Source organism: Pleurodeles waltl, chromosome 5, assembly GCF_031143425.1.
Source record: "Pleurodeles waltl isolate 20211129_DDA chromosome 5, aPleWal1.hap1.20221129, whole genome shotgun sequence".
In the NCBI taxonomy this organism is placed as follows: domain Eukaryota; kingdom Metazoa; phylum Chordata; class Amphibia; order Caudata; family Salamandridae; genus Pleurodeles; species Pleurodeles waltl.
Window position 1 is genome coordinate 1763837468 of NC_090444.1, and position 13963 is coordinate 1763851430.

Here is a 13963-nt window from a genome sequence, read left to right on the forward strand (position 1 = left end):
TTGGTGATAAGCCGACGTGAGATCGATTGTAGAAAATACCTTAGCCCCTGAGACTGTAGACAGCAATTCCGTAATGTTAGGGAGAGGATACCTATCTACAATAACACACTTGTTGAGCTTGCGGAGATCCACACAAAGTCTAATCTGGCCATTAGCTTTCCTTGCAATAACAATGGGGGCCAACCATTCTGTGCCCTCTACTTCTTCGATTATTCCTTGTTCCTTTAGTTTCATCAGTTCAGTTTGAAGATCATCCCTTATGGAAAAAGGTACACTCCGTACCTTGCTGCAAAAAGGAACAGATCCGGGAAACAATTTGATCTTGTGTGAATAACCTCGCATGCACCCTATCTTATCGCTAAATAAGTTTCTGAAGTCTTGACGAAGAGTAGAAATGAAATCTGGATTTACTTCAGTGTTATTTATTTCTCTCACACACGGCAGTTCCTTAAGGACAATGGAAGGAGAACTGTTGGGGTCAAGCATCACCCCCAAATCTTTTTGATGCCACCAACTAATTATGCTATCCCCTTTTTTTGAAACATACACCTTGCCCGTGGCGAATCGCTGAGCATATTCCAGTAAACCTAGGAAGTACCCATGTAGTTCTATGGGTTCTCCGCCATAAGCGCATGGTCTGATGTCAGGCTTGAAAAGTTGAACCTTCCCTTCAAGATGTTCCTGATAAAATTTATTGGATATTATTGTTATTTTGTCACCAGAGTCGAACAGCATTAATGTCCTTGCTCCTTCCACCAATACATAGTCTACAGGCCCCTTAGCTTTGCAGTCAGAGATTTACAACACAATCTGACCACACTGAAAGTCACCAACCCTCTGAGTTTCATCAGGGTCATTAGCAATGGAGTAGACTGACTTCTTAAACTTTCGTTGGTTGCATACCGCAAAGAAATGACCCTTCTTCTTGCAATACGAGCAGAAAGCTTTAGAAGCAGGACATGATTTGTCATTAGCAAAATGTCCTTCTTTACCACATCTAAAACATCTTTTATTGTTGACAGACCCTTGAAAGGAGTTATTGGGTCTACTGTCTTTCCCCACTACAGACACCTCCTTGTATTCTTGTTTCTTCATGACCTCAACACACTTTACAGAGTTTTCAATTATTTTTGCCAGCAGGATGACCTCATCTAGATGTGGATCATCTAACAACCATAGTTCGTCACTTACTTTATCCATTTTGCATCCTAGCATGAATTGACCACGGATTTGTTCATCCAATGTAGAGCCAAACCTGCATGAGGAAGCTAAACGTCTCAGATCTGTTAAGTAATTCTCAACTGTTTCTCCTTCACGTTGAAGTCTCTTACTGAAATAGTACCTCTCCAAAATTGTGCTGACCTTCGGCAGATAATGCAAGTCTAATTTTTTAATACAAATTTCATACTCGTTTAAAGCAATAGAATCAGTGTCAGGAATATCTGGGAGATGGTCGAAAACTTCTTGACCTTCCGTTCCTAGGCAGTGGAGTAACAAAGCAGTCCTCCTTTCAGTACTAAGTGAAGTACCACAAACTCTAGCATACCTTTCGAATACTTTCTTCCACTTGCTCCACTTGGTTGGAGGATCCCCAGGAGTGGAGAGAAAAAAAGGAGAGGCAGCAACATTCTGCATTGTGCAGAGGAGAAGAAAAACAAAACCAAAAATATATATATATATATATAAGTAGCTAGAGTAAAATATTTGAAAAGGACTTATTTTATCAATCTTGCGTGGAGCAATGGACGCTGAAGTTAGCTTGGCTTTTGAGCAATGGACGCTGAAATTAGCTTATCATATGTATTTTGCAACAGAATTGTCCTGAAAACAGGAGACACAGAACACAGAAGTCTTTAAGTCTGAAAAGCGTGTGGGTTGCCTTGGAAACGGGCTAGGCCATTGCGCTTGAATCTGCGTGGAAATTGTCCTGACAACAGCAAGTGACTCGGTTGACGTGGAAACAGTGAGCTCGAGAGCGCAACCTGCGCTCGAGAAAAGACAGATGAACAGCTGAAGAAAAGGAATAAAACAATGAAATTGTAGGCAGCTTACGGTTACAGTTGCGCTTGAATCTGCGTGGAAATTGTCCTGACAACAGCAAGTGACTCGGTTGACGTGGAAACAGGGAGCTCGAGAGCGCAACCTGCGCTCGAGAAAAGACAGATGAATAGCTGAAGAAAAGGAATAAAACAATGAAATTGTAGGCAGCTTACGGTTACAGTCCAACCGAGTTCATTCGAGCGTCTCTTTTCTTTTCTCTGGTAATATCTGGTAATGTCTTTCAGAGTCAGGATGCTTTCTGAAGTTTGCGTGGGAAAGCCTCTCGTCGCCAGTGTAACATCCGGTGATTATAAAGACAAGGATGCAGTTCTTGAGCTAAAACAAGTTGGTTTATTGCAGCAATAAAAGGTTATCTCGAAGAGAAAGCATCCCGACCTCCGCCTCCCTATGCAACCGTCTCCTCTCCTCCTGGCCACACTCTCTCATCTCCACACCCTCCACATTCAACATTCACTCCCTCACGCTCACACATAACATTCGCATCCATGCGCTCACACACTAACACTCGCGCTCACACACTCACGCTTTCAACCTGAGAATAGGATATAACAGATCTCATAATACCTGGTCATCCAATCCTTGGTATCTCTGCAGAGTACACAGAGCAATGATCATGTGTGTCAATTGCAGTTGTGATTCTATGGAAATGTGTATGAAGGAATTACACAATTGTCAAAATATCGACAAGGCGAAAAAAGAAAATGCAATGCTTATAGGTGAGTGGACGAGTTGTGTGTTTGGGGGTGGAGAATTAAAGAGGTGCAAGGAAGTGCATTCAAGAGAGGATAAAATGCCAAAGAGGAAAGAGACGAGGTTTAAGATATGTAAATGGATGAGAGGTGGAGAGAAAAAGGCTGTACGTGTCTAAGATAGTATGAACATAACAGGAGTGATTGAAACACTCTGAAGCCCACTACCCTTACACAAGCTGCAGTGATGTTTAATTCACAGTCTCACAATTTCAAAATGTTAACATTTTCAATATTATTTACAATCAAATTGTTGCTGTTAATCATGTATCTTAAACAGCTAACAATGGTTGCAAAACCAATAGTCTTGACTGGTTTTAGGTGCTTAACATGTGTTATATATCTGGATGCAATAACAGAAAGCTCAGAGAGAAACCAAAATAGTGTAAGCTCCTACATACTTGACCTTTTAACCTACACCAATATTATTTACAGTTCTTTCCTTCCATGCACATATATCCATTCCCATGCTATCTACTTGTAATACGTCACAGAACCATTCAACGTTCCTTTAAAGCCAGACCTATTGGCATTACCAATGCTAGTTTTAATTTTGTTTGCACTTTCTCTTAAAGTGAACGGCGCCGCGAATACTCTTTTAATGGCTGCCAAATGACTGCTTTTGGAACGGTCCTAGCCAGTCTAGCGTTCTGTCGCGTGCTCTAATGTGCCCCACGCGACAAACACGTGTCTGCCTTGGAATGCTAGCCTGCGGGGCGCAGGCCAGAGTAGTAGATAGTCGATGCGGCAGAGGGCCTGGCTGTGCCCGGCTCTGGCGTCGTGTGGTCGCGCCTGAGGTGGTGTGTGGCGGGCTCCTGCACGGCGTGCTGTGTGTGCTGCTGCGGGCGGGTGTTGTTTTGGCTGCTGGCCCCGTACGTTATCCATCCATCTGACCGACCATGGCCGACGCCCCCGCAGACAAACTCTACCGGGCCGAGTACGCCAAGAGCGGCCGCGCTTCTTGCAAGAAATGTTCCGACAACATCGCCAAGGAGTCCCTGCGGCTGGCCATCATGGTGCAGGTACCGAGGGCTGAGCCCGCCTGAGCCGATGTATTGTTATGCCTGTGTATACGTGTGACGGAGGGTACGCGGATGAGGGGGTGATTGTAGGTATGGAGAGGAGGGTCTGTGGCAGTCGACGGGCTGCATATGTTTTTTGTGACTTGCTGGGGGTCCCAGGCAGGAGGTAAAACACACGCGTGAAGGAGAGGGTTTTGGGGACCGTGTCCTGTGATCTGCAGAGTGGTTGGGTTGCAGGGGTGTTTCTTCTGATCTCTACAGGCTGCGGGGTGTGCGCAGAGGATCTTTTGCGAACAGCATCCCGTGGAACTTGATCGCTAACCGACCCTTTCCACAGTAACTGCCAGAACCGTGCGCCCCTCCCTCGCGCCCTTATGCCTCCCTCGCGCACCTGCGCTTGTCTCGCGCGTCCCTGCACTCGTCTCGCGCGTCCCTGCACTCGTCTCGCGCGTCCCTGCACTCGTCTCGCGCGTCCCTGCACTTATCCCGGGCAGAACTGCACTTATCGATGGCATTCCTCTATCCACATATAAATAAATTGGTCATGACGAGATTGTGCTCTTTGGTGGAGAGCGACATGGACTTTTACAATTTCTGCAGTTTGGGATTGTGGCTTGGGAGTATCATGTCCTCACCTGAAATCGGTGGGAACGTGGGCCCTGAAAGACAGTGTACTGAGAGGGGGGTTGGTTTGGGTCCATGTAAGGGCTGTGTTGTGATGTGAAAAAGGAGGTACTTTGTTGTGAGCATAATCTCAAGGAAGTTTCCGAGATGGAATTTGTAGGTCGGTGCAAGGTTTGTCTGTGGGGGTTCCTTGCAGCTTGAGACAAGTAGGAGGGGAGATCATCCAAAGGTCATTTAAAGTAACATCTTAACAGTGTGACTTAAGCAATGATATGTTTTATTGTGATGTCTTTTGTCAGAACTCTTTCAGGGTGGTCCAATCAATCAATCACAATATTTATAGAGCGCATTACGTACCCGTTAGGGTTTCAAGGCGCTGAGGGGGCGGGGCTGCTGCTGCTACTACTGGTCGAAGAGCCAGGTCTTGAGGAGTCTCCTGAAGGTGAGAAGGTCCTGGGTCTGCCGCAGGGGGGTCAGGAGGGTGTTCCAGGTCTTGGCGGCGAGGTAGGAGAAGGATCTGCCGCCGGAGGTCTTGCGTTGGAAGCGGGGAACGATGGCGAGGTTGGTAGAGCGGAGTTGGCGGGAGGGGACGTAGAAGTTGAGTCTGTTGTTCAGGTAGGCTGGTCCGGTGTTGTAGAGTGCCTTGTGAGCGTGGGTGAGGAGCTTGAATGTGATCCTCTTGTCCACGCGGAGCCAGTGTAGGTCTTTCAGGTGGAGGGAGATGTGGCATCAGCGGGGTACGTCGAGGACCAGTCGGGCGGAGGCGTTTTGGATGCGTTGGAGGCGTCTGATGTCTTTTGCTGGGATGCCTGTGTAGAGTGCGTTGCCGTAGTCTAGTCTACTGCTGACGAGGGCCTGGGTCACCGTTTTTCTGGTTTCCGTCGGGATCCATTTGTAGATTCTACGGAGCATGCAGAGGGTGTTGTAGCAGGAGGAGGAAACTGCGTTGACCTGCTTGGACATGGTGAGGGCGGAGTCGAGGACGAAACCCAGGTTGCGTGCATGGTTGGCTGGCGTTGGAGGGGGTCCCAGCGCGGTGGGTCACCAGGAGTCGGCCGAGGGGGTGCGTCCGAGGATGAGGACCTCCGTCTTGTCGGAGTTCAACTTCAGGCGGCTATTTCTCATCCACTCGCTCGGTGATGGACTTCATTCCCTCGTGGAGGTTGGCTTTGGCGGTGTGTGGGTCTTTGGTGAGGGAGAGGATGAGCTGGGTGTCGTCGGCATAGGAGAGAATGTTGAGGTTGTGCTGACGGGCCAGTTGTGCGAGGGGGGGGGGCATGTAGACGTTGAACAGCGTCGGGCTTAGAGAGGAGCCTTGGGGTACGCCGCAGATGATGATGGTGGCTTCGGAGCGGAAGGGTGGGAGTCGGACTCTCTGGGTACTGCCGGAGAGAAAGGAGGAGATCCAGTTGAGGGCTTTTTCTTGTATTCCGGCTTCGTGGAGGCGTGTTAGTAGGGTGCGGTGGCAAACCGTGTCGAAGGCTGCGGAAAGGTCCAGGAGGATGAGGTCTGATGTCTCGCCGTTGTCCATTTGCTGTCTGATGTCATCTGTGGCGGCGAGGAGGGGCTACTGTACCACAACCTAAGTAGTTGAGGCATTTTACCACAGCTCTCCTGCGACTTGGCCTACTACGGTTGTGAATACTCCGCACCAACTACGCACTTTCACCACTATTCTGCCAGTATTGTAATGCAAACTTTTTATAGTGTGAAATGTTATCTGCTGAGGTGTGTAATCGATCCCCCCCATTGTTTCAGAGGCGGCCTGGGTCTCATTCTTGTAGTGGGGTTCACTGATGGTTTACCAGATAGTAACTGGGTGGGTCTGCAGAAGAAGAACTTACTGAATGGCTTGATTTGCACGTTTTTTTCTACACCTGTGTAAAGCGCAGAAGCACTTGCCTGTGTGGGCAGCACGCTACACTCTGTTTTTGGATCTGTATGGGAAGTGTTTTCGTGTTGTGCTTGGAAACCACTGAGGTATAGTTAACGTGTTAACGAGCACAGTGTGATGCAGGGGTGTGGAATTTATTAAAATATCTACTTGTCCAGGGACAGGTTGCTTCTCAAATCTACTTGTCCTGTAAAAAGATCTACTTGTCCCTTTGGTGCCATGTAGTGTGGCGACAAATTATGGCAGCAATCTCATTATGTAAGAGCTCTGATAATAACCTCTCTGATTATGCCAGGGCTACTACCTTAGTAGGGCTTGAATACTTCCAGTTTCAATCCCTACTGTAGCAATTTCCTTATTTTTCCACCTTTCTGCAGATCTGCATACTGGGGCTGGAGGAAGCAGTAAGCAATAGTTCCAGGGCTGAAATGCCTTTGAGTCTGCAAACCTACTAACCTGCATGTTTTAAAGATTTTCACCAGCTTCTCTCTAATATTTTCCCATAATAAGAAAGGTTGGACATTTACTCCTGACAATGGCAGAATTAGAACTTCTTCCAGGGTTGGGAAGAAAGCGCCTGGAGGGAAAATGAACTTGCAAATGCTCAATAGATTTTCACATGAGCAAATCTACACATCGTATTTACCCATGCTAAAATACAGTTCACATATATTTTATAGGGGTACGACATATACCATGGGTGCACTTTTGTGACTTTCTTTAAGAATTTGGGGCCACATTTCAGTAGGTTCAGATTTGCGACCCGCAAATTACGAGTCAGAGAGACTCGCAATTTGCGAGTCGCAAATCCGAATGTAGGATGGCACCATCTGTGATTCGCAAGGACTTCGCAAATGCCCACCTCATGAATAATCATGAGGTGGGTCGCAATTTGCGACCCCCTTGCGAATGGCGGCCCTCACAGGGATGGTGGCCTGCTGGAGACAGCAGACCACCATGTCTGTGACTGCTTTTTAATAAAGCTGTTTTTTTTTTTTTTTTTTGGTAATGCAGTCCGTTTTCCTTAAAGGAAAACGAGATGCATTACAAAAACGAAAAATGAAACGTTTTCGTTTCATTTTTTCAGAGCAGGCAGTGTTCCGCAGGACCACTGCCTGCTCTGAAAAAATGTTTACATTGACATTCACAATGGGGAAGGGGTCCCATAGGGACCCCTTCCCTTTAGCGAAAGTGTTAGCACCCATTTGAAATGGGTGAAAACTGCGATTGGTTTGCGCCCGCGTTCCCGGTCACAAAACAATCCTACATTGCACTGCGAGTCACAATTAGGAAGGGAACACCCCTTCCTAATTGCGAGTCGCAAACCCGTTTTGCGATTCGGTAACCAGGTTACCGAATGGCAAAACTGGGTTTGTGCATCGCAATGTGCTTTTTGCACGCCGCAAACAGCGAAAGTCGCTGTTTGCGACATGCAAAAAGCTACCTACATGTGGGTCTTGGTCCCTAATTAGGTCTGGTGTTAAAACATTTTGTTTTTATTAAACTTCTATTTCTCTCTCTTTCGGCTGGCTTTACTGTGAGCGATCGCATTCTGCTCTTCCACAAGGAGCATATTGGCACACAAAGTAGTTTTGTTCAGTGTCAGGAATTACAGTGGCAATCATTGACGTAACGAAACTGGAGGGTGCCCCTTTGCAAAGAACATGGAGGAGCCCCCTCTCCAGACTCACTCAGGCCAGGTGCTGTGATGAAGGGGCCCCCAGGAGGGCGGCTGCGGGCCTTTGTTATGCCACTGGTGGCAACGTGTGCTTTTAGAGTTCAAAACGTTTTTTTTTTTTTTGCCAGTGTTTGTTACAGTGTTGAGGGCCTGATAGCTCCCACAACAATAAAGTGTTACAAAAGCCATGTCAAAACAAGACCCGCATTGATGAAACTAAAAGACTTATAAAAATATGTCAGATCAGTTGGCTTTGTCAGTGTTTGTTTATTTTCATGCTTGCCATAATCGTGTTGAAAATGGTTACACTGATTTTCCATTAGAAATATTTTTGGGAAATACTAGCATGCACCAACACATTTTACTAAATGACACTTCATTTGCATCTAATCAGAGAGCATTCTGGGAGCATTATACTTAGCCTCATAGCATAAACTTTTCAAACTTGGATACACGTTTTTTTTTTTTTTTGTACTGGAACCAACATCAGTAGTGAAGTGTGACCTTAAAACATTTATTTACAGCACTCACCCTAATGAAGGATTTCAAATAATGAACCATAAATACAAGTTCGAACAGCATTAAGACGTGTATGAGACTGGTGTGCAGTTTGTGGCTTTCAGTAGGCTGGCGGCTTTGAGCAGCTCTGTAGGTCTCTTTATGTTATTTCTTATCATATTAGTCCACTTATCTGATTGCTGCACTGGGTTGTCCAGTCTGAGATGCCATGTTTAAAGTTTTATGGTCCTGATCAGGCGTAGGTTGAAGTGGAAATGGTGGCACATCGGGGAAACTAGTGTGCTCACTATAATCTCCATGGTAAGAAACAAATGACTAGCACATGCAATTACATGTTTTTATTTTATTTTATCTAAGTATAAATTCTGTAGATGCAGATATTGAATGTTGCCTAGCTGAAGATTATTTGTTCCCTGACTTTACAAGTCAACTGCCAGTAACTTTATCATGCATTCCTTCAGGTCAATCGTAATGCTGCTGTCATCTTGCATGCCAGTGTATCCTCTATCATAAGACTGATTTGTATATGGCTGAGTCCAAACTCTATTGTAATGGTGGACAAAAGAACAATGGGTCGGATTGCTACCCTAGGCGATTGCTAGTGGTTAGACTTACTGCAAACATTTCTCCCATCACCTTTTGTATGTTTGAAAGAAATGGTTTAGGCACAGACTAAGCTCAAGTGCCGATCACTAGTGGTTACCTCAACGATTGACTTATAGATCAGTTCAATATTCTTTGGCCCACATGTATGTGGTAACAACAGTTCACTACCCTCGCATTAGGCAGTCTCTGTTGAACAGACACATTCCGGTGTTATGTGCTCAGTGATGCAGTGGGTCTAAGATTCGGGCCTGTGCCATTAGCGTCTTCACAATTCAGAGGTTTGGTACTAGGGTGTGAAGAGATCTAGCCCCCTCCTGATAATTGGCACTGAGCAGCTTGCTTGGTAAGCTTGTCAGTGGTCACTACCTTTGGGCCAGCTCAAGTGGGCGTTAGTCTTTGGCAGTTGCAGCCCATGGAGGCCAATGCGTGTTGATATGTGACTTTGGCACGTGTGGCCTTGAATACAGATGCAGCAGCTACACTCGGGTGGCATTTTGGGTCATAGAGGCAACATGCTGGGCTTCTCTTAGATAGACTCTCGTCCATCAGGCCAAGACACTCTCCTGAGGAGGCAGGTAGGCTTTAGGTGCTTTGGCTTTGCTTTGTGTGCCCCTCCAAGTAACAGGACATGTCCTGGACCTCACTTTGTCAAGTACGAGCTCAGGCCTCCGTGTGCAGCTAGTTTTGTGTGATGCCAAAGCCACCATCAGTCAGGATGTCAGTTTATCATTCAGTCGGGCACCCAGTGCATGCAGGGAACATTCCCGTCTCTACAATATGCTTAGTTTGCCTCTCCATACCACAGAGACCTGCTCTGGATCTCAATACTGTAATAAATTTCAGGCCTCAGCATGCTTGCATGACAGTTATGCACGCTGAGTACAAAATATTGATTACTGTGGCACCTCACTGCTGGGTGACTTAGTGTAGAGGTGCACACTTGCAAAGCCATGCAGGAGACGTCCCTGTTTTTACGTAACTGGAATCCAAAAAGCTGGTGTCTCTTTCTAGCAAAACATCAGTGCTTTAATCTTAAATAAACTTACAGAAGCATACTGAAAAGGGGTTAAGGCTGGAGGAGAGTGACCCAGTTGCATGACAGGCAGAGCAAATGCTCCTAAATATTTGGGAGTGTAAGTGTTTAAACATACCTTTTTGTATAGTTCTCCAAAACAACAGCCATATGAGTGAATAGTATTGCCCACGACTATTCAAATGTAGTAACACCACGTGAACCAAAACAATTCAAAAATACAATTCCAGTCAGTTGACAAGAAAGGGTAATACTTCTTGCTTGGTGAGTTGCTCTTACCAGGAAGACACAAATTGTTTGTAAGTTTCACATTTCACAAGTGTTGAACTTGGCCCTTTTCAGGGGATTTCCCTGAAACTTTCTGCTTTTTCGTACAGTTTTTTTGCTGAATCTTGTTGCTTGGCTTTAGGACTCTGGGCACTTTCCCAGTGTACTGCAGTGGGAAAGTGTGCGTGCCATTCCTACACATGAGCGTGAAGGGGCGCTTATGTGATTGGTTTAGGCACTGTACTCAGGAGTGCCCTGTAAAAAGGTACACCATATACCCGGGGCAGGTATGGCCCTGGCCTCTAGTGGAACTTTGCACTGAGTATGCCACCCACCAGACCAGCCTGTCAAGCACGTATCCGGCCTGACAATGCAGGCATGTGGATTTGCAGTTGTGCTAGTTCTCAGGTTGGCACTTCTAACTTCGTAGACAATCCTGAGTGGGCTCCTCGCTAACCCTAGAGCACCCTCTGAAAGGTGAAGCAGGTGGTAGACAAAAGGCTGAGCAGTACATATGGGTGTCCCATGCTCCGGTAGTGAAGAATCCCCACGTAGGTTTTCCCTACCTATGGAATCAGCTCTTCCCATAGGTTTTGCTGATTCTCTACCCAGTGGCCTCAGGGGCGTAGGCACTTACCCACTTCAAGTATAGTATGAAAGTGCACTCACATTTCCTCCCTAGGTTTGGAAGTGGCACTGCCCAGTGTGTGCATACGTGCCCACTGGTGGTTCAAATATGTGCTGAGCCTTTCATTGCAGGCCTGTGTGTGTGTGTGTGTGCACTTGCACCTATGGTGTTCTTAAACACGTGTCTAGCCTGCCATTGCAGGCTGGTGTGTGCGCAAGGGCACGTATGTCCAGGGAGTGAAGAATACCCATGTGTTTTCACTACCTATGAGAGTTAACAGGTTAACATTACCATTCCTCCTAGCTGCAATGGTGGATTACAGTGGAGCAGCCTCATAATGTTTCCTATCATTGGATTCGTCCTGACAAATTGCTTCCTGTGGAAAGGTGTTTTTTTCAATAATAAATTAGAAATAACACTTCTAGAAAATGGGCATTTCTATGCTCTAAAACACTTTGTGCCTTCTAATTCTGCTCTAGTCTACACTGGAGGCTGGGGGAGCGCATCCGTTTATTCCCCAGTTCTTTGGTGGAGGTCTCAGGGACATCAAAGACCTCCCGCGAGCATCTTACACCTTCTACTTGTGACACCTGAAGAGCAGTGCCCTTTTAAGTGCACACACATGCTGGATCCCACCTGGTAGCAGTGGTGTGTGCATGAAACCAAGTATTGTGCTTGGAGACCAGCTTGCCTGTTGCAGTGCCATAAAAGGAACTGCCCGCATTCCAGGAGTGTAGCCCAGCATCGAGGTGCCTCGGCACGCATAAGCGTATTATTGGTGGCGAGCAGATTCACTGATTGCGGGACCCTGTGTGGTCCGCATCTTTGATTGTGCCACATTTCTTTTGTGCAACATGCCGACTGCATGCTGATTGTGTGCTGTGTTCAATTCACATGTTGCGACCCTCAGTGGTGGGGGCGTACCTGTAGCAATCTGCATTCTACCTCGTGTGGCTCTGCTGAACTTGCGCCTGTGTGTTTGTGTGACCGGGGTTGTCTGGTCCGACTCAAGTCTTTGCGCACCATACTTGTGCCTCATTTCCAGGGAGCTATGGAATTGGTAACTCTTCATTTGTGTGACCGGAGTTGTCTGGTGCGACTCAGGTCATCGTGCACCAGACTTTGGGCCTCATTTCCAAAGAGGTGCTGAATTTACTGGTTTGCACAGTGCGTGAGCAGAATTGTCTGGTGCGGGTCAAGTCATCACGCACCAGACATTGTGCCTCATTTCCAGGGAGGCACGAGGGAGCAAATTCGTTTCTGGATTGCCTGGGTACGACTTTGTTCAACATGTGTCCTACGGGGTTCCTCGTCCTTTCAAGAGGCTCCCCTGCTTCATCTCTCACTCATTGATTGCTTCTTCTGCTGCCCCCAGTGCGGCTGACCAACTGCCATCTCCTCACCCAGCCTGAAACTACTTGTTACCAGGTTTTATTGGCAGAACTGGCCTGGGTGGTGAGAGTAAGTGAGTGGGCTACATAACTTCTGAGAGCGATCGGAAGCAGGTCCCAAGATGTGGTGACCCCCGCCATTTGTCTCGCAGAACTAGGCTAGTGCCTTGCAGCACAGTGAACAACCTTTGATTCAACTTCCAGAGGTGTGGCCAAACATCCATTTGTCGACTGCCATCTGAAACCGCCCCTGTTATCTATTCTCCTGCCTTTTTCCCTGGGACCCTGAATAAGTGTGACTCTGGCCGGGGCTGGTCTAGTGTCAGAGGAAGGGTAAAGGTTTCCTTCAACTCCAGACCAGTGGGAGAGGGGGTGGAGAGTGTGTGCCATATGAACCTACTTGATATCTGTAGCACCGGGTATCGGTGCTGAGTGAGCGGATGGGAGTCACTACCTGGTATTAACAACACTGCATGACTGTGTTGCCCTACACTTTGATTCTTGCTAAAAGTGTATTACGTTTGACATTGATTTTACCTGTACAGTCTCTGACCCACAAGGCTATTTAAAGTGTGATAATTACTTATGTGTGCACATTATCGCTATCGTTGTGAACTGGGGTGCACCCTATAACTGTGTGGGATTGAATTAGAATATTGCTCGGGCAGGTCTTGTGCTGACAACGTTTTGCACCGCAGGAGGGTGCTTTGGGGTAAAGTAGGATCTTTCTCAAAGTGTACATATTACTGATGTCATTTTAACTTGGTTGGGCCTACTACTGCTAGTGATATTTCCAAACGTGATTTATCCCCAGAGATACATGATGTGCATGTTGTGTTAACTAATGTGTGTCGAATACAAACTTTATTTACATTCACCTCATGTGAAGTCTCTTTTGTGGCATTCAGTGTATTAGTTGTGTCAAAGTGCTATGCCAGTGCTTTACACATTGCCCCTGTGACAAGCCTGACTGCTCAGTGCCAAGCTACCCAAGGGTGAGCACAGGTTATACACTGAGTGTAATCACCCACCCCTGACGGGTGTGGTAGGTTCTGCCTTGCTAGGGCCTTGTCTCAGCCAGCCAGAGTGTGGCGCCTCCAACAACAAGGTGATATATTTGATATGTGGAAATACTGGTGATTGTAGAGAAGGGGATTTGTTGATGGGACTGTTGGGTTTGGGAATAATCGGTGCAGTTGTGGGTCTGGGAAAGGGGGGAGTTGGTTTTGAGGGTGCTTTGCAGGGCAAGCCTGGCTGAGGATGAGGGGGCGTCTCCCTGGGGTCAATGTGGAGAATGAGGCTGGTGGAAGAGATTCAGAGTGCACATGGAGGTCAGTGTGAGTGGATGGGTTGGAAGAGGAGGTAGTCTGAGCAATGTTTGTCCAGTAAGTTGGTCTTCAAAATGTAACCAAGCAGACTGCAAATTACTTCAGCAATGGTAAAAAGGCACTTTTGTTCTTGTGATGTGATAAACATTTTGTTTTGATTTAG

General features: G+C 46.8%; 1 protein-coding gene across 1 annotated transcript in view; it reads left to right on the forward strand.

The window, feature by feature from the left end:
* The first annotated feature begins 3554 nt into the window (after positions 1 to 3554).
* The window catches only part of PARP1 (poly(ADP-ribose) polymerase 1), a 377066-nt gene continuing 366657 nt past the window's right edge, over positions 3555 to 13963 (forward strand). Inside the window, exon 1 of the mRNA XM_069236169.1 lies at positions 3555 to 3832. Coding sequence (XP_069092270.1) covers positions 3710 to 3832 — 123 coding nt within the window. The 5' untranslated portion in view covers positions 3555 to 3709. The remainder of the gene's footprint in view (positions 3833 to 13963) is intronic.